This window comes from Microcebus murinus, chromosome 13 (genome assembly GCF_040939455.1).
Source record: "Microcebus murinus isolate Inina chromosome 13, M.murinus_Inina_mat1.0, whole genome shotgun sequence".
NCBI classification, from domain to species: Eukaryota; Metazoa; Chordata; class Mammalia; order Primates; family Cheirogaleidae; genus Microcebus; species Microcebus murinus.
In genome coordinates, this window is record NC_134116.1 from 60,589,698 (window position 1) to 60,610,629 (window position 20,932).

Sequence of the window (20,932 nt, forward strand, 5' to 3'; positions counted from 1 at the left end):
GGGAGATACGGGTATGGAAAGGGGAAGGCTAGAACGAACCCTATGATGTTGGATTTTTGAGTTGGAGGTATCAGTATGAATTCATGATTTAAAAACGTACCTGGGTAAAGGTTATGCTGTTCGTGGTACGGTTCTGTCAATTTTTTGGTCGGTTTGTACGTTTTCAACCTAAAAAGCTGGAGTATAAAAATAAGTGCAAGTTTACTTCCTTTCGACTATGGAGGTTCACGTGGACACAGAGAACCTTTCCCCTGAGAAGGCGCCTTTCCCGTGGCTCTCGGTGCGCCCGGCGAGTTTCTCTTTCACCCCCGAGAAGGGACTGGAGGCAGCAGGAGGAGTCACCGAACGCCGGGCAGCTTGAGCGGAAGATCCCGAAAGGGACTCGGGCGGGCACCGGCACTACGGCGGCCAGAACTTGGGAGGCCAGGGGTGTGGCCTGGGCGTCGCTGGCGCCGGCAGCGACCAATGGGAGCTGAGGAGGTAGGCGGGGCCTCGCGGGCGGGGCCGGGACAGGGCTGCGCGCATGCGCCGGGGCAGGCCCGGCACCGGGCTGCTTTATTTCCACCTCCCTCGCGGCCTCCTGCTCTGGCCGCCCCCATCCGGGTTGGAGGAGTCGGGGCGCCTCTCTGCAGCCGCCGCCTGGTAAGTGCCTGGCCGGCGCCTCCTCTCGTGCGTCCGCTCCCCTTTCCCCAGCGGCGCCCGGAGCCCGGGGCGGGCGATGTCGCTGGGGGCGCGGTCTCCGGAGAACCTGGACGCGGCCGGGCGTGCTCGGGGCTGCCTTGCTCTCCGGTTCGCGTGCGGGGCAGGGCCGGCTCGGTGGGGCGCGAGGTTCCGGGGACCCGCCTGCGGACTCGACTGGGGACTGGGCCCCGCTCCTCGGGCTCCTGCCGCCTCGGGTCCGGAGGGTCCTGCCGGGCCCTGATCACTGTAGTCGGGGTTGGGCGGCCCCTGTTCCAACATCACTAAGATCCCGCGTGAAGCCCATTCTGCCGTCTCGGCGTTTGCACCTTGCCCCGCGGCTTGCTTCTCCTGCCTGCGCATCCCTCCCACTCGTTGCTTCATTCAGACGGTGCAGCCTGAGCCCCCGCAGCCTCGTACTCTGGGAAAGGGCACGCCTCATTGGAACTTTTGCAGGGACGGGGTGAATGAATTCGCTCGCAGAGTTAATGTAGCTCTGGGTTTTAAGGTCTTTCTAGGTGTGATTTCATGCAAAGCAGTTGCGATGATCAGCATCGTTGTTCCTGCGCAAGAATGGCAAAGCAGTGTCGGAACTGCTGCGCGGATCCTACATCCGTCCTGCTGGTGCAGTGAGAAAGTTGAAAGGCAGGCGTTTCGGTTTTGGCTTTGCCGCTGCCTTGGGCTCAGTTAATTCATGTGAAATGAGAAAATGATTTCTGAGGTTCCTTTTAAACCCCACGTTTTGTGAGTCTGCGATGAGCTTATTTTTTCCTTCTGCATCTTTAAAAAGAATAGGAACTAGGAAAAGTTCACGAAAGGGCAGTCCAGCAAGAAACAAAGATTTATGAGAGCACAGACGTTTAGGGACCGTGAGTACAGTTTAAGATAGCAGACTGAAAAGGGAACAGCAAGTAAAATTGAAAGGACTTACCGAGAATTGATTATATAAGAGGAACTTGGAAAGCTTTCAGAGGTACTGGCAGCAAGTATTATACTGTATTTAATTACCTCTCTTTACAGCGGCACAAATGAGGTCAGGAGAAAATAAATACTAGGTAACCATGTAAGAAAATGTAATGGAGAGGATGTGTAACTTAGCATGCATGCATCTTAGGTGTAGGGAGAATCCTTTGGAATTCTTCATTTGTACAGACATTTCCATTGTGTATTTCCCCTGCAAAAAAAAAACCCTACATTTTTTTCTGAATATGTGCAATTCCCTACCCTTCCATCTGCCAATATTTTTTAACAGCTGTTGGAAAATAGCATTTGGCTGCAAAGAAGTACATAGAGGAAAGATCATGCGATCCTTCAGAGATAACTTAATTTGAATATTCTGCAGCTGTGACTAGGAAAAGTGGCTTTTCTTTGCTGAGGTGGTGTTTCCTCAGTTGTGGAATGTAGACAATGATGCCTATTTCGTAGGGTTTAGAGGATTAAATACAGTCGTTTGTGTGGGAAATGCATAGCAGTGCCTGAGATCAGTTATTCAACATCAGTTATAACTGATGTTGTTAGTATTGTGTTTATAATGCTGCAAAGAGAAGTGATCCCTGGGTTTTATTGTGGCTTAGAGAGTGTGACTGAAAGAGAAATGCAAAATGGGAAGTGATCTACAACCACTGCTTGACTCGGGAATTTCTGTGAAGTTGTAATCCCTTCCTCGAGATGCTGCTGAGACGGTATTAACTACTAATAAGGACACATTAATCTTTGACTGTCTTGGCTTGTCAGTCTTGGCACTTCAGTAGATAGAGTTGCAATTTTCAAAAAAACTATACTTGGAAGTTAAGGAATGTGTGTGAGGAGACCTCCCTCCAAAGAGAACACAAAAACAAAGTAATAGGTTAGTTTACAGAACAGAGATTTCAGCCTAAGATACCTGAAGCCCTGTCACAGCTTGCTGTGGCCAATACAGCTTGGACATACACTCACCTATTCCAGTCTTAACTAGAACCTTTTTGAATGTTTGTCCAACTACTGAGGTTGTCTGGTTCTTATTTAAGCCAAATTATTTATTCTTTTACTCAGTGAACATTAATTTGGGAAGGCCCAGTAGTATTAACTGCTTAGGGATCTACTTTTAGCCTTTGGAAAGGAAAAGAGAATCCCACTAACTAGCTAACTTTCAAAAATTGTAATTGAGACGCGCATACATGTGCACAGAGGGAAGTAAAACTCAGTGGAAATCAAGCAGGGTGGAGGGGATCGGCAAAAACCTACCTAATGGGTACAATGAACACTATCTGGGTGATGGGCACACTTATGGCCCTCATTCAAGCATTACAAAAGTGATCTATGTAACCAAAAACATTTATACCCCTGTAATATTTTGAAATAAAAATTGTAATTGAATAGAAAGTCCAGGTTTAATTGAATAGAAAGTCCAGATGCTGATGGAGTGGACACTCATTTATGGAAGGTAAGTTTATTTTGGCAGAAACCTCTGAATAGGAACTTACAGGTATGTGGTTCATCCCACGTGATTCAAAACTATGAAGAGGCAATTCCACAATAAGCCTCTAAGTTTTAAATTAATTAACTAAAAACTCAATATCAAAAGTGATAGAGGAAAAAGTAGCCAAATCTCATTAAAACGAAACTAGGAAACAAATATAAGTAGTGGCAGAAAATTGGAAAATTAATTAGGGAGATAGCATGAGTTCATATAGCACTATAGTAAAACTTTTGAAAGATTAATTATAATCCTATTTTTCTTAAATTTTTGCTGACATTTTGGAAGATGTGCTATGTATAGTGTGTATATCTCCAAATATACACATACATGTATATTCATTGTAGAAAAAAAATTACTGCTAATGAAGATGAATAGAATGAAAAATCAGAATGGTGCCATGGCTTATGCCTATAATCACAGCAAATTTTGAGGTCCAGGCGGGAGGATCACTTGAAGCCAGGAGTTCAAGACCAGCCTGGGCAACATAATGAGACCTTGTCTCTACAAAACATTAAAAAAAAAAAAGAATCAACTATAATGAGACTGGGTTTCATAGTTTATTTGTGGGAATATTAATATTTGTCCTCCTAGCCCAAATTTGAGGGGATCCACTGAAATAATTTATATAGGATATTTTGTTAGTTATAGTACTTCCACACGTGCCCCTGTTAGTTATTGTTTTGCTTTTTTTTGAGACGAGATCTTGCTATGTTGTATGTTGTCTAGGCTGGTCTCAAACTCCTGAGTTCAAGTGATCCTCTCACCTCAGCTTCCTAAGTAGCTGGGACGATAGGCACGTGCAATCAGTAAAGTCCAAAAATGGGTTAAGGAAGTTAGTACTGGGTAGTAAACAAATTATTGGATTTATTATGAATGTGTTCTTACAGTCTATAACTTATAGTGTTTATTATATGAGTTGAATTTAATAAGACAAATAATTAGTGCAACAGAGAAATTATTAAATGTTTTCAAGGATAATAGGGAGATGAGAGGAGTTTTGGGGGCAGGGTTTGCTCCTTGGTACTGAAATACATAAAAACATGATGGTTTTTAAGTTCTATTTTTGTTTTTTTTTTTTTGAGATAGAGTTTTGCTCTATTGCCCAGGCTAGAGTGTTATCGCATCAGCCTATTTCACAGCAACCTCAAACTCCTGGGCTCAAGCGATCCTCCTGCCTAAGCCTCCTGAGTAGCTGGGACTACAGGCATGTGCCACCATGCCCGTCTAATTTTTTCTATTTTTAGTAGAATTGAGATCTTGCTCTTACTCAGGCTGGTCTTGAACTCCTGACCTCAAGCGATCTTCCCACTTCAGCCTCCCAGAGTGCTAGGATTACAGGTGTGAGCCACTGCACTCAGCCTCAAGTTCTATTTTTAAGGAGTCTTCTACCTTACTCATTTGTTACTATTTTTAATTTGGTTAATATCCATAAATGAGGAATAACTATTGGTAGATTTATTCAAGATCCTCTTGGGGGTCCTTGTGTTTTCTCTTAGCCTAAGCAAGCTCCTTGGCCTATGTTGAGAACTGACATTCTGGGCAATTGTAGTAGGCCTCTCCTGAGAAAACTGGACTAGGGAAATTCCTAAGCTGAAGCAAAGTAAAAACATGGGACATATCTGCATGCCAATAATGATTCTAATAAATTAGCAATTTTATCTTAAACCAGCAATAGTTACAGTTGATACTATGCACAAGTGTATCAATGTGCATGTGTTTCCTGGCACAGAGCCAGGTTTACCAACTTGAATCACATACAACTGCAGAATATAAAATGAAAGACCTGGGTGTGGGCTGTGACATGAAAGTAAGTAGATGGCACCATGAGCAAGGTCCTTTTTTTCCCCAGCATATTATGGGGGTACAAATGTTAAGGTCACATATATTTCCCTTGCTCCCCTCCCTCCTTGAGTCAGTGCTTCAAGCGTGTCCATCCCCTAGTGGGTGCACATCGCACTCATTATGTATGTATATACCCATCCCCTCCCCTCCACCTGCCCGACACCCAATAGATGTTATTCCTATATGTCCACTTATGTGTTGATCAGTTAATACCAATTTTCTGGTGAGTACATGTGGTGCTTTAGCAAGGTCCTATTAAGGAAGGAAAGGAAGATGAGAGGCAACATTTGTGAGTGGCTTTAAAATATATACTATTTAATCCCCACAATAGGCCGACAGCTAGGTATTTTATTTAGCTTTGTGAATAAAAGGCTCTACCCCTAATTGGTTCCATGGTGGTGATGGTGTTGATGAAGAAAAAAATCCTAAACTGGAGATTAAAAAACAAAATTTCCCTAGGAAGGATGTGATGTGGGTCTGACCCCACGGTCTGCCTCGTTCCTTCACGCCAAGCTGCCTTCCAGCTAGTAACAAAATACGGCTAAGAGAGGTGAGCTGACATTAACCGAGTGTAGACTAGAAGTAGCTTGTGGTCATTTTAAGTCATTGTCATTTTACCACATGAACCAGGTTAGCAACGTTCTTCTGCCCCAGTGCACCTGGGGAATGCGATACCTCTGTAGGGACTCACTAACACAGTGGCCAACAAATAGCAAATACTGCATAAAGAACAGATTTAAGATAAAATAGACTACCCAGAAAACAGCCTCCGCCGCACTACACTGCGTACATACACACACATCAAGGTATAAGCTGATTGCTTCTTGGTTCCTGAGTAAAAATTAAGGCCCTTGATAAAGTGAGATTAGACATTGCTGGGCTGGAGTTGAGACAGGGGTGCTCTGCCTTACTGAGGCGAGGTGCCTCTTAGGAACTGTCGCAGGGGGTTTCAGTGCTGCCACCTGGTGGCGCTCGCTCTCCCTGTAAGTCCCAGGGGGAGTTGAGAACAGAGACTGCCTGTGTGAGAAGTTCCAGCTTTGAAACGGCTTAACTCTTGTGTCCAGGGAAAAGCCTGCTGGAGGCGATGCTTCTGTGAAGCGAAGGAGAAGAGACGGCGCGAGAATGTCGGCCCTCAACTGGCAGCCGTTCGTGTACGGGGGGCTGGCCTCCATCACCGCCGAGTGCGGTAAGGAGCCGGCTGCTGGCGTCGCCCTGCCCGCTGCGTTTCGACGTGGTGGCGTTTGATGTGATTCAAGTGCGGGATGCGAGATTGTGAGACACTCATCTCAGGATCCAAAACTTTCTTCTTTTGGGAATGTTTCTAAGACAAAACCGTCGTTTTGGCTACTTATTAGCAGTTCAGGGTTCAAGGTTTAGTGGGGAGAAAGTTGAGCCTGTTGACCCAACAGAAGTTTTATGACCCATGTTTGGATTGCAGCTGTGCCTATTTTCTGTGTCCTTTCCCCCTTTTGCCACTGTTAACCCATTTGGTCTAAAGAGGTTTGAGAAGTGCAAGGGTCTTGCCTGATTCAGGCAAGATTGGATAGACTGTCATGATTCTGTCACTTCCTAATTCCACACATCATCCCATTTGTGCCTGGTGCATCAGTTGCCTTCCACACCAGGTCCTGTTTGTTCTGTGTTGTTTATTCTCTGGAATCATTCATTCAACCAATATTGGTTGAGCAGCTGCTGAGCACCCCGCACTGGGCTGGACATTTATTTCATCATGTCAAGGGCTCAGTTGCTGGGTCCAGGACAGACACTGCCCCTGAGGAGCCAGGGAGGGCCGGGCCAGGCGGTGAGACACAGTTGCCACCTGCCTGGGGGCTCAGGTTCTCTTTGCAAGTGAGCTTTCCCATTGACACAGTGAGTCAAGATTACTGTCTAAGGATGGGTTTGATATATTATTTGGGTGGACAATTAGATACTATATTAAACACATTTACCTGCTTTATTAGATTTAATCTTAGGCTATAAAACTCTCCTTCCTAAGTGTCCGCACTTAGGGGAACCCCTTTGGAAATGAACTTTTTTTACCTCTCTTCATTCACATCAAATCCAGTTTTGGCTTTCACATACGTACACAACAGTTAACGTTTTTAAATGGCTTTCCTGTTTGTGTACATCATTCCATGCACCTGCTTTGTCCAGCACTGCAGCCTACTCGGATCCTATGTAGAATAAGATGAGGTATAAATAAAAATGTTAAGAAAAGAAAATATATTTATGCATTTTTTGGGGGGTTGTTAATCTTTTAGTTGCTCAGTTTTTTTTTGTTTTTTTTTTTTGAGACAGAGTCTCGCTTTGTTGTCCAGGCTAGAGTGAGTGCCGTGGCGTCAGCCTAGCTCACAGCAACCTCAAACTCCTGGGCTCGAGCGATCCTCCTGCCTCAGCCTCCCGAGTAGCTGGGACTACAGGCATGCGCCACCATGCCCGGCTAATTTTTTATATATATATATATCAGTTGGCCAATTAAGTTCTTTCTATTTATAGTAGAGACGGGGTCTCGCTCTTGCTCAGGCTGGTTTTGAACTCCTGACCTTGAGCAATCCGCCCGCCTCGGCCTCCCAAGAGCTAGGATTACAGGCGTGAGCCACCGCGCCCGGCCTCAGTTTTTTTAAGATAGAAAAAAGATGGCAAAATGCCTGCCATTCATTTCTTAATCTGTCTCTTAATTTACCTTATGTTTACATAATATAACACTATGCATCCTTTGTTGAGCAGAATTTCTTTTTATGAAGTGAAATATTTCTGTCTTTAAAATTTTAAGGTACATTTCCAATTGATTTAACCAAGACCCGGCTCCAGATTCAAGGCCAGACGAACGATGCCAACTTTAAAGAAATTAGGTATCGAGGAATGTTGCACGCGCTGGTGAGGATAGGCAGAGAAGAAGGGCTGAGAGCGCTGTATTCGGGGTGAGTGGCCCATTGTGCATGTCCGTGTCGCTGTTGAACCTTTCAAGTGGATAGACTTCAGGCTGAGACTTCACAGAGCAAAAAGAAAAGTTTGAGATATATTTGAAAGAGTAGTTAGCATGGTAAATTTTCCACTTTAAATTTTAACTTTATTTTCTGGATGTATATTTTCTGTAGCAAATGTTTCGGTGAAACTACATTTTTTATTATATCCAGGTCGAGACCACAATACAAGTTATTTTTGTTTAAAAAGATCTTGTTATTCCCTTTTTTACTCTTTGAAAATAGCCCCTTTCCCTTAGCTATTCTGAATTATCAAGGTTTTTGCTGTATTGACAATGCTCTAGTGTGGGTAAGAGCTGTAGTGAACTACTTTTCACTGATTCAGCATTTCACGAACAGTGTTCTGTGGATGCTGGATGGGAAAGTGAGTCAGACCAGGCCCTGCTTTTGTGTCTGCTGGAGTCCCTGCAGGAAATAGAATTGACTCGGGCACTCTGGGAGCCCGAGGCGGGCGGATTGCTCGAGGTCAGGAGTTCGAAACTAGCCTGAGCAAGATCGAGACCCCATCTCTACTATAAATAGAAAGAAATTAATTGGCCAACTAATATGTATAGAAAAAATTAGCTGGGCATGGTTGTGCATGCCTGTACTCCCAGCTACTTGGGAGGCTGAGGCAGTAGGATTGCTTGAGCCCAGGAGTTTGAGGTTGCTGTGAGCTAGGCTGATGCCACAGCAATCACTCTAGCCTGGGCAACAAAACAAGACTCTGTCTCAAAAAAAAAAAAAAAGATAGAATTGACTCAGATAGTTTAAGTGAAGAGACCTCAAGCAAAGGGGCTGTGAAGAGTTAAGGGAGCACATGAATGGTAGACACTGAGAAACCCAGAAACTCAAAGCACAGTGAGAATTGGTCCCAACCCTAGGACCACAGGGGCCAGGGCAGGGTTAGTGTGATCAGAGCCCACTGCTAGGGCAGGCGACTTGAAAGAGAGGATAGTGGTTGTCGAGAAAGATGCTTTGGTAGTGCCCAGGGAGGGGAAGAAATCCTCTATTCTTTTTCTTCCCTCCCTCCCCTCTCCTATGGCTGAACCCACCTGGAAGCCAGCTAGCAAGGGAGCCCAGGTGATGCAAGCCGTAGGTGGCAGCATCTTGGGACACAGAGAAGGGCAAGAATGATCTGGACAAATGGGATCAGTAGTGGCACTGTCCTGCAGGAGCTGTTGTTGGGGGCACTGCAGACATGTAAGCAGGATCAGTGTGGAGTGTGATTAGTCTAGAGCGTGGTAGAGAGGGCGTCAGTCTCAGACGGGGTGGGGTGGGGTGGGGGGAGCCACCAGATCAGATCTTGAAGGAGCAAGGGGAGTGAGCCAGGTGAAGCTGGGCGAGAACTGTATTCATCCCGAGCCAGTGGTATGTGCTGGAGAGCATGGCTTATTCTAGCAACTGCAAGTAATTCAGCGTGATGTAGTGTGGGAGGCTTGTTTTTCCTGAGACTGTCTCGAATTCATTTCAGTATTATGGTGGGCAGACTTTTAGGGAGAGGAAAGAACTGGCCCCCGAGGAGGTAGGAGATGAGCTCCAGCCAGTAGTGGAAGGATTGCAGATGTGTACGGTATACCTAGCTGAGGCCAGATGTCACCAGGCGCTTTGTACTGAGAAAGGAAAGGTCTTGCATTTTAACACAAATGGGCAAATGGAACTCCGTGTTCATGTACATTTTCCTTGAAGGTAAATATTAGGAGCTGAGCGTTCGCTTAGTGAGCTAGTAATTTGCACAAATTCAGCTGAACCCACCTATACTTTTGTTGGATTTTGAATTTTAAGAAATCATTTCAGAGTGTGTAGTTTGATTATGGAAGGCATTCCGTGCGGATCTTTTAGAGGATGTTAAGTGATTTTTAGATTGCCTTTGTCCTTTTATACATGGCTTGACAGGATTGCCCCCGCGATGTTACGCCAGGCGTCCTATGGCACCATCAAGATAGGCACTTACCAGAGCCTGAAGAGATTATTCGTTGAACGGCCGGAAGGTGAGTGGGGAATCTGTTTTCCACCGTGGATGGGGGTGGGTTGTTTATCTTTTTATTAAAGTGGTTTTAGAGCAGATTTTCTTCAGCGTATTTGTGACTTTACTACTGCTAGGGAGAACTCTGGATGGATATAAAGACTAAATGAATTGTGCTTAAAGCAAGTCAGTTATCAGCTGGACTGAAAGGAGTAACAGTGAAAAGGAACCATCTCTACGAACACTTTTATTTTATTTTATTTTTTTGGGGGGACAGAGTCTTACTTTGTTGCCCAGGCTAGAGTGAGTGCCGTGTCATCAGCCTCGCTCACAGCAACCTCAAACTCCTGGGCTCAAGGGATCCTCCTGCCTCAGCCTCCCGAGTAGCTGGGACTACAGGCATGTGCTACCATGCCCGGCTAATTTTTTCTGTATATATTAGTTGGCCAATTAATTTCTTTCTATTTATAGTAGAGACGGGGTCTCGCTCTTGCTCAGGCTGGTTTTGAACTCCTGACCTTGAGCAATCCGCCTGCCTCAGCCTCCCAGAGTGCTAGGATTACAGGCATGAGCCACCGCGTCTGGCCTCTATGAACACTTTAATTAGTGGTTTTAGCTCCAAAATGCCTAGACTAGAGGATATGTTGTTACCATTTCTATACAACTTAAAATTTTCTAAAAGCAGATGAATTGTCACCTATTTTTCAGGAAAGTAGTGAATACATTTCTTAGTATTAAGAACTTGGAGTTCTTACAGTAAAAATATGGTATAATAAAAAAAGACAAAAAAGATAAATAAAAGAAGAACTTGGAGTTCTGATACTTTGGTTGGTTCTGTGACTTTGTTTTGATCCATGGAACTATTTCTTTTTTACAACAGATGGGCACCTATTGCTGTTTTGTGAGAATAAGAGCTAAGATGTTTTGGAAATACTTTAGTATATTTCAAACTAAACTCACAGGATGTGCTTTAAAAACTTTTCTATGCCAAATTAGTCTCCATGTTATCTCATAGGAATATATCTTTTATATTCCCCTAAGGAACACATCTCATCTTAATTATGCTGGTCTGCATTTACACATGAAAGCGAATTGGTAGATCACTTGGCAGGATGATTCACATTCCTTTTTAGATAAGAAATTTTGCTGGCCAGGCTGGTGGCTCATGCCTGTTATCCTAGCACTCTGGGAGGCTGAGGCGGGCGGATTGCTCGAGGTCAGGAGTTTGAAACCAGTCTGAGCAAGAGTGAGACCCCATCTCTACTATAAATAGAAAGAAATTAATTGGCCAACTAATATATATAGAAAAAATTATCCGGGCATGGTGGCGCATGCCTGTAGTCCCAGCTGCTTGGGAGGGCTGAGGCAGAAGGATTGCTTGGGCCCAGGAGTTTGAGGTTGCTGTGAGCTAGGCTGACGCCACGGCACTCACTCTAGCCTGCGCAACAAAGCGAGACTCTGTCTCAAAAGAAAAACAAAAAAAGAAATTTTGCTAAGCAAAATCTCTTAGCCAGTAAAATTCCCAATCCTTTTAGAATTACTTAGTGCATGAAGCATAAATTTATCTTAAGGCAAGCAAGTATTGTGTAAATGAGTTATACCTGTATTTGAGTTACAGGAAGAACTTTGTATATATGAAAAGACAAATAATAATATGTCATTGTTTACAGATGAAACCTTACCCATAAATGTCATATGTGGAATTCTCTCTGGAGTCATATCCTCAACCATTGCTAATCCAACTGATGTTTTGAAAGTAAGTTGTGGTACCTATATCTTATAGACACAGGCCACATTTTCTTATTGAGAATAGCATTCAGGTGATGAAAATCTGTGAATATACCATATGCTCTGTACACATGAATCTGTTTATAGTGTAAGTGCCATGAATAATTTAACTTTAAAGTATCCACTAAGTGGATTTCTCACTGATACAGATGAGCTAAGCATGGATGCATTTGAATTTCTTTTTTCATTGAAAATCTTCTTTGTTTCATTGGTTCATTAAATATAGATGGGCTGTAAGTTTTACACAAATCTAGGTTGCTCATTAATGACTTTCTGAGTGCATCTTCTTATCCATTAATTTCATTGCAGGAAATACAAATGAAAATATTTACTTACCACAATTAGATATAACACATTAGATGATTTATTGAGAATACTAAGGATACAGCCTCCTTAAATCTGTTTTGGAATAAGACAAGGGAATAACTAATTAAATAAAATAAAAATTAGGCATGAGTTCCTGTTTGAACCCTCTCACAGTATTCATCTTCTACTTTCCCTCTCCTTCCCCCCCACCCCCCATTATTTAACGAGTATTCTATGTTTCTATCCTGTACCAATTGGAGTACTATGTGCTTAGATTAAAAAAATGAGTAAGGCAAAGGAGCCTTTGCTCAGAGAGCTTTCTGTCTAATAGGGGATTCTGACAAGCATAAAAATTGTATGCAGTGTGTTGGCTACACTACAGATAATGTATGCACTATAGTGAAGGTTCAGCATGTGTGATGAAGAAATACAAGGTACTTTTGCCATGAGTTTACACTTTGTTGGGATAAGAGAGCTAGAGAAAAATATCCATACTCCTATTAATTTCTTAAATGTATTTCAGGGCTTATGGGAAGGCAGTTCCTATATCTTGATTTATTTTCCCATGTTATTGTAGCAATAACAGTTTCCTTTAGAAGTTAGTAGTAATATATTTGCTACCTAAGCAAAAATAAGGAACTAATTTTTTGGTGAGCAATCCTTTTTCCTTATTAAAAATGCAAAGGGCTACATCAAATGTTTTGTTTGTGTTAGAATTGCGGTCATGCGGATTTCACTAGTAAGTTCAAGTGTAACAGAGTGTAACGGGTGTCATGTGGCCAGCTCGTGGCCAGCTCGTCTGCATACCTTTTGGTTCAGCTGATTGGAAATAGAGGCTTGGAGCAACTAAATTAAGAATTATGCCTGCCCATGCTTAGTGCTGCCAAGTACATTGGATAACTCTCATTCATTATATTAAATCTTTGAAATTACCATCATTTACTCTCTTTCCTACATATTAACCTATAGGAAAATATGCTATTTTCTGGAAAGACTTTTTTGAAAAAGTTAATTTCTTTTTTGATACTAATTGCTATACATAGGGCTCTTGGAACTCTGCTAGATGCTTTTTTGGCTATTTCAGAGTTACTAAGAACCGATCTTTATACATTTTCAGTGTACTGAGGACATTCTAAAGTAGCATCATAGTAATATTTATATTATAATTGTTTTCTGTTAATGGTTATTAAGCAAGAGACTGAATGATTTTCAGAGGTGTACATTGGTGGGGGATGTACTAGTTTCCTTCTCATGTTGGTCTTTAATCTCTAGATTCGGATGCAAGCACAAAGCAGCACCATTCAAGGAGGCATGATAGGCAACTTCATTAACATTTATCAGCAGGAGGGAACAAGAGGACTGTGGAAGGTAAGCTTGAAGAATAATCCAACTGGCTCATTTCGTTCTTTTTTCCTTTTTTGAATTTATTTTTCCTATTTCCATCACTTTATTTTAATCCAAGTGGCATAATGGAGTATGGGAAGAAAGAAGAGTAGCATCTTCTGCCTGTGAAAATATCTTCTTCCTTAATTTCCCTATCTGTAAAATGGGAATGTAAGGCATATGCCATGATTTTAAAGTACTTTTTGAATAATTTATATATAAAGAGTTCTGTGAAGTTAAGTTTGAGCATTTTTCTTGTTTGATTGCTTTTTTTCCCCACCCCCCTAATTCTTACGGAAAACAGATCATTGGGTGTTTTGATCTATATGGTTTCCTGGCTCTTAAGTGAAGTCCGTGTTACTAGGCGAGCGCTGGTGTGGAGTGCTAGTTCCTACTATTCTAATGACTTGTCAGTTCATAAAATCGACCCTAAAGATCATCCAGTATGATCCTTCAGCACGTACAAGGAAACCTGAAGCTCTGAGAGGTGACTTGTCCTGGCCACCGTCTTGCCTGAGGTTGCACAGTTCGTGCCAGCATCAGAGTTAGATTTCGGAGCTTTTGAGCTCTTGCCTTGTGGCCTTTCCCTCTCTGTTACTCTACATTTCTAGCTACCAGCAGGAAAACATAAAAATTGGTCATAGTTTGTGGAGTAGAACCTTTGCAAATTTGCAAGGCCGTTCTACAGAGGCATATCAGAATCATTTTGATTATCATTAATATTTTTATCCAGGGTGTATCCCTTACTGCTCAGAGGGCTGCTATTGTTGTTGGCGTGGAGCTGCCGGTCTATGACTTCACCAAGAAGCATCTGATTCTCTCGGGCCTGATGGGAGACACTGTATATACCCACTTTCTGTATGTTTATGGATTTTTAAAAATTAATATTTTAGCTATGCATGAGTTCAGGGTGAAAATTTGGTACCAATTTATAGAAATTTTCAAGAAAGTTTATTATAAAAGTATTATTCTAATATTTGAAAAATTACAGAAGTGAAGCAGAAGAGAGTGAAAGTCCTTATTGCTCTATGCAGGTAGAGCTATAAGGCAGCATCAGGTAGCTGTTAACAGTTTGTTATGTACCTTCTAGGCATTTTCTGTGTGTATACAAATGTGTATTTTATTACACAAATAAGCTCATGCTTTGCTTTCTCATGTTTGCTTTTTAAAATTTAGCAATATATTCCAAATATCTTTCCATGTCAGTACTTACAGACTTTATTTATTTTTTTTTTTTTTTACAGACTTTATTTTTAATAGCTGCAGATTATCACATGATATGGATATAGCATAGTTTATTTAATCCATTGTTGGGCGATATATGGAGACTGTTGTGATTGTCACAACCAGGGGGAGTACTACTGGCACATAGTGGGTTGGGTAGAGGCTAGGGATGCAGTTAAATCTCTTTAGAGTGCACGGGGACACACCACCTCCACAACAAAGAATGATCCGGTTGAAATGTTAATAGTGCTGAGGTTGAGAAACCTTGCTCTGAGTTAACTGATACCAACCTAGGTCGGTGGTAGTCTTGTGAGACTGAAAGTATAATATAACCTAGGACCCCTAGTGGGCATTATATTTTTTTTATTTTTTATTTTTATTTTTATTTTTTTGAGACAGAGTCTCACTTGTTGCCCAGGCTAGAGTGAGTGCCGTGGCGTCAGCCTGGCTCACAGCAACCTCAAACTCCTGGGCTCAGCGATCCTTCTGCCTCAGCCTCCCGAGTAGCTGGGACTAGAGGCATGCGCCACCATGCCCGGCTAATTTTTTGTATATATTTTTTTAGTTGGTCAATTAATTTCTTTCTATTTTTGGTAGAGATGGGGTCTCGCTCAGGCTGGTTTTGAACTCCTGACCTTGAGCAATCCACCCGCCTCAGCCTCCCAAAGTGCTAGGATTACAGGCATGAGCCACCGCGCCCAGCTTGTGGGCATTATAGAAAGGAGAGCTCTTTCCTTTCCTTTCCTTTCCTTTCCTTTCCTTTCCTTTCCTTTCCTTTCCTTTCCTTTCCTTTCCTTTCCTTTCCTTTCCTTTCCTTTCCTTTCCTTTCCTTTCCCCTTCCCCTTCCCCTTCCCCTTCCCCTTCCCCTTCCCCTTCCCCTTCCCCTTCCCCTTCCCCTTCCCCTTTCCCTTCCCCTTCCCCTTCCCTTCTCACTCTTTCACCCTAGGTGGAGTGCAGTGGCATCACTGTAGTTCACTGCAACCTCCAACTCCTGTGCTCAAGTGATCCTTCTGCCTCAGCCTCCCGAGTAGCTGTAACTACAGGTGTATGCCACACGCCTGGCTAATTTATTTCTATTTTTAATAAAGACAGGGTCTCCGGGGACCAGGCATGTGGCTCACGCTTGTAATCCTAGCACTCTGGGAGGCTGAGGCTGGAGGATCGCTCAAGGTCAGGAGTTCAAAGCCAGCCTGAGCAAGAGCAGGACCCCGTATCTACTAAAAAATAGAAAGAAATTAATTGGCCAACTAAAAATATGTAGAAAAATAATTAGCTGGGCATGGTGGCACATGCCTGTAGTCCCAGCTACTCGGGAGGCTGAGGCAGAAGGATCGCTTGAGCCCAGGAGTTTGAGGTTGCTGTGAGCTAGGCTGATGCCACTGCACTCTAGCCCCAGCAACAGAGTGAGACTCTGTCTCAAAAAAAAAAAAAAAAAAAAAAAAAAATAGAGACAGGGTCTCACTCTTTCTCAGGTTGGTCTTGAACTCCTGAGCTCAAGCACTCCTTCTGCCTCAGCCTCCTAGAGTGCTAGGATTATAGGTGTGAGCCACCATACCCAGCCAGATCTTTTTCTTTGACCTTAAGGAACCATATGATTATGATATGGCTAGAAGTACTCTGATGCCTACTTTTAGTTAAATAGGTAGAATAGATCATCTTTGGAGGATGTTCCTTTATGTTATATGATTCTCTGATATTCCAGAACCCGAAAGGTATTCTTAGCTGTGGCTGATATTTATAAGCCAGTATAATCAGTGCTGATGTTTGGCAGCTCTCTAGGTACGGACCTTGTTCTTGGCACATTTCATGTTGCTGCATGCTACTTTAACATAGTTTTGGGAGAAGGCTGTTTTCTGCCTTTGATAGTGGTTGTTACAGCTCAGTGGTGATTAACTTTTTTTTCCAATGATGCCTTCTTCATAGCTCAAGCTTCACCTGTGGTCTGGCGGGGGCCCTGGCCTCAAACCCTGTTGATGTTGTGAGAACACGTATGATGAATCAGAGAGTCCTTCGAGATGGCAGGTGCTCTGGCTACACAGGAACCCTGGATTGCTTGTTACAGGTAAGAATAAATGTCTGCAGGGTTGTGAATTACATATTTTTTTTTTTTTTACCTAAGTCTGTAGTAACTAAATTATGAGAGCTATTAAAACTAAGGTGAAGGGTGCTCTAAACCCCTAAGATGTATATATACAGTACAGGTTAACTTTTATAAATATAATATCTACATGAATATTGAGAAATGAAAGTTCATTTCTTTGTATCTCTTTTCTGCTGTAAAGGGTGAGAAAATAGTACTGTTTCCTATGATCATAATAGAACTGTGTCTCCTTCAAAAATATACCTTCTTCCTATCGAGTCAAACTGGAATAACTATCCCTCATCCAGACATCTCTTTCAAAGGAACACATCAATATTACTATAATTCTCAGCTTAAATAATTAGACCTACTGTATAGGAGTGAATGAAAGTTTTCACCTGTCTCCCCTACTAGATTGCCAGGAGCCCAAGATTAGGGACCACTTTTTGTGGCTCCTATTCTTCAGCATGATGCTAGCGCATTAACTTATCATATTTATCCACCCACCAACTTAGAAAATAACTGGTGCTCTGAATGACATCTTTACCCCATTGCTTCTTTTCTGACCTATTTAGGAGCCCAAACAGCATGGAAACAAAAGACCCTAATTGGAATTAAATCTAATTTCTTATTCATTCAACTCTTGTACATCTGCCTTGTATGGGTTTATTCAGCCCTTTGTGTGGGGTTCTTTGGTGTGTTCTCCTTATGCAGAACACTTTAAAGAACAAAGAGGGCAACGATTTCTTAAGATAATCATTCCAAACACGATTTTATTTTTAAGAAAAATAGATCAGTCTGGCTGCTAATTATTAATGTATTTAACATAATTAGAAAGTTGGAAGTTGACTCTTTTTTTTTTCCTTCCTTTTAACAGACATGGAAGAATGAAGGGTTTTTTGCTCTATATAAAGGGTTTTGGCCAAATTGGTTGAGACTTGGTCCTTGGAATATCATTGTATCCTTTTCTGTTGTGGTAGATCTGAAAAAAGATGTAGCTAAAGAATACTGTTTGTATAAACTATCATGGTATTAATTATAATTTAGAAGTAGGTTCTTATTCTTCTGAGTTCCTCTAATACTAAGAAATAACTACTCAGTTTCTGTTTTAGGAAATGTAGAGTCTCTGTGCTAGACCCTATGGATCATAGTTGTTTTTTTTTTTTTTTTTTTTAACTAATATGACTCTTAGTTTAATGATGATGTTACCAAAAGGTAATGATACCAATAAAAATTTTGTCAAACTTTCTTCTAGAAGCTGAGGGTAGTTATGATTTTAGAGAGAGAGACAAGGGCTGACTTTACAGCCCAGCCACCCTTGGGAAGGATGCTTATTTTAGTGAGTACCTGAAGATAAACAGGAATTAGCTCCAGAATCACTGGGCTGATCAGCACCATCCCTGCATGCTGGAGTGGGAGGCAGGGAAGGAGCAGTAGTTCATTAGACACAAATGAGCAGAATATGAAGTCGGAATGTTGGTTTTGCCATCCTCTTGTTACTGTTTATCTGCTCCTCCCTCCCAAGGAAGGCTGCCTGGTGGAAACTCAAGAGGAGTGCCGCCAGGGCTTGCCAACTGTCTCTCTCACGCAGAAGTTTACTGTTCTGGAAAGTCTTCCCATCATAGCAGAGTCACAAAAGCTAATCCGTGTGGGTGTCATCGCCAAAGGGTTTGATGTAAGGCATTTATTATATGTCTCAGCTGTGATCTTTCTGTTCCAAGCTGACCTTGGGAATGCTTACAGGGAGATATTTTGAGGTAGTTAAGAATGGAGTCACTCTTATTTAAAATTGTGTCCATGGCATGGGTCCATGTTTGTTAGTAGGTGAGATATTTATAAGTCTGGTTTTATGCATTGGAGTTGTCAAGATGGCACTTTCTTAACCCATAACTACAGTTCTTTGTGACTTATGAACAGTTGAAGAAATTGGATTTGTGACAAGACAAGGCTGCATGAGACATCCCTCTGAAAATGCTAACTTCTGAAACAGTAAAGCTTCCTGTGTTTCACTCTGCTTCTCACTGCTTGGCTCATCACAGATTCCGGGGTGTGAGCAACACATGGAGACTGGGGTAGTTCAGATTGCTGTGTGTTGGCATTGGATGCTCTTCATCGAACATTTAATGGCACACTGTAACATCCAAACTCTAGCCTTTACCAGTAGGCTAGCCTTTACTAGCCTTTACCACCCTTTGACATCAAAGATAATATAGGATAATATATGAAATGCATGTTTCTTGCTAAAGAAAACTTGCAAGAAAATCTGGACAGTAGCCCTGATCTATCCCAGCTCGTAGCTGAAGATATCAGACTGCTCTAAAGAAGCTCATCGGAACCATGGAACGGAGTCTCCAAGAGGGTATTATTGTTCCTGAACTTCTGGGAACGTTTGCATCTTGTCAGTGGAAGAAATATCACGAGTAGAAACCTGGACTTTTCAACCCCAGGTGTAAACAGTGCAGGAAATAGATCCTTGGAATATTGCACTGCTTTGTAATTTCCTATTTCAGCAGGATCTTTCACTTATAATAAGTGATAGTAAGTCTTTGAAGACTTGACCTTTGTGAGGAATTGTTACACTGTATCGATATATAAATTCATGGTGATGTTATGTGTTGGCTTTGAAGATTATAAGGTTTGTACTGGTGGGAAGTATTTTCAAGCAGCTTGTATTCTGACTTAAGTAATGTTAGTTATTAGCTCTGTGCTTTTTGTTCTTTGGGTTTTTTTTTTTTTTTTTTGACAGGGTTTTGCTCTATTGACCAGGCTGGTATGCAATGGTGTCATCATAGCTCACTGCAACCTCAAATTCCTGGGGTCAAGCAATCCTCCTGCCTCAGCCTCCTGAGTAGCTGGGACTATAGGCATGTGACACAACACCTGGCCAGTTTTTCTCTTTTTTTTTTTTCTTTGTAGAGTTGGGATCTCACTATGTTGCTCACGCTGGTCTCGAACTCCTGGGCTCAAGCGATCCTACCACCTAGGTCTCCCAAAGTGCTACATTACAGGCATGAGCCGCTGTGCCTGGCCTAGCTCTATGATTTTTAGCAAAGTTTATTTCCTAATCTGTAAAATGGCGATAACAACTTAATCTGTTGTTATAAAGGGTCAAGTGAAGAAAAGATAGTAGCTGCCATGTGACTTAAAAGGTAAGTGTGTTTACATCGTGCTGTCATACAGCTATGATTTCTCAATAAACAGTCTGTGTGTGTAGAAGAGAGTTGTATTGTGGGTTTCTCATCGTAATCATGTGTGAAGCCCTTTGTTAAAGGCTGTGTTAAAGAAAGAACAATGTTTAATATATTTTCCTTAGTAAAATGTCGCTAGTGAATTAAAGAGGAAGAATTCAGCAGGTGATAAAACCAAGAAAATAAAAAAAAAAATAAAGAGGAAGAATTGGTTTTTCCAGATTTCCAGTTTTTACTTTAGTTATATTCATTAAAATATTTCCTGTCTTGGACTTCCTAGTTAGTTTGGATGGAAAAATACCTGTTTGAAATTTTTTTTTTTGAGACAGAGTCTCACTTTGTTGCCCAGGCTAGAGTGAGTGCCGTGGCGTCAGCCTGGCTCACAGCAACCTCAAACTCCTGGGCTCAGCGATCCTACTGCCTCAGCCTCCCAAGTAGCTGGGACTACAGGCACGCACCACCATGCCCAGCTAATTTTTTTGTATATATATTTTTTAGTTGGCCAATTAATTTATTTCTATTTTTGGTAGAGACGGGGTCTCGCTCAGGCTGGTTTCGAACTCCTGACCTTGAGCAATCCGCCCGCCTCGGCCTCCCAAAGTGCTAGGATTACAGGCGTGAGCCACCGCGCCCGGCCACCTGTTTGAAATTTTAAAAATGATTTCTGTAGTATATCTGTTTGTCTATTCTGATAAGAGGTGTATACTATTTTGCTTTTTCCTTCTAAAGACATGATAAATCATTCTCCCTCTTCTTTATTGTTATCATCTGTTCTTTAGAAAACAAAAGAGAGCCCCAGAGAGCTTTAAGCTTCTGGAAGGCAGCCCCAGGAAAATGAATCTATTTACTTGGATTCCTTCAGTTCTACCCTTTGAGAAGGACATTAAATACATACTAACTGGGGCTCCTAGTCAAATTACTTCTACAGTATTCGCAGTTTGCCCAGCCCCTGGGGCTCTTTCCTTTGTTGAGAGAGACTAGAAGGAATGCAAGTTTTTCTTGTGGATGGGGCAATTTTTCCTCCAAGCCATTTTGACCTTGCCTTCTTTATTGATG

General features: G+C 42.2%; 1 protein-coding gene across 2 annotated transcripts; it reads left to right on the forward strand.

The window, feature by feature from the left end:
* The first annotated feature begins 525 nt into the window (after window positions 1–525).
* On the forward strand, window positions 526–19,904 carry SLC25A30 (solute carrier family 25 member 30). Of its 2 annotated transcripts, XM_012782727.2 has the most exons (10): window positions 526–642; window positions 6,043–6,164; window positions 7,752–7,899; window positions 9,838–9,932; window positions 11,578–11,663; window positions 13,274–13,369; window positions 14,118–14,242; window positions 16,532–16,670; window positions 17,566–17,646; window positions 18,585–19,904. In XM_012782727.2, exons 2-10 carry the CDS (start codon window positions 6,101–6,103, stop codon window positions 18,624–18,626), a joined length of 876 nt encoding a protein of 291 aa, XP_012638181.1. In that variant the 5' UTR covers window positions 526–642; window positions 6,043–6,100; the 3' UTR covers window positions 18,627–19,904. The 2 variants fall into 2 exon arrangements, with proteins under 2 accessions (XP_012638181.1, XP_012638182.1); XM_012782728.3 differs by lacking the exon at window positions 526–642 and having other exon boundaries at window positions 6,146–6,250.
* The last annotated feature ends 1,028 nt before the right edge of the window (window positions 19,905–20,932 follow it).

Excerpts from the sequence above, each read along its gene's own strand:
- SLC25A30 (XM_012782727.2), top strand. The coding sequence starts at position 6,101 with ATGTCGGCCCTCAACTGGCAGCCGTTCGTGTACGGGGGGCTGGCCTCC. Across the intron at positions 9,933-11,577 it reads ATTCGTTGAACGGCCGGAAG|ATGAAACCTTACCCATAAAT; the intron begins GTGAGTGGGGAA and ends CATTGTTTACAG. Across the intron at positions 14,243-16,531 it reads ACTGTATATACCCACTTTCT|CTCAAGCTTCACCTGTGGTC; the intron begins GTATGTTTATGG and ends CCTTCTTCATAG.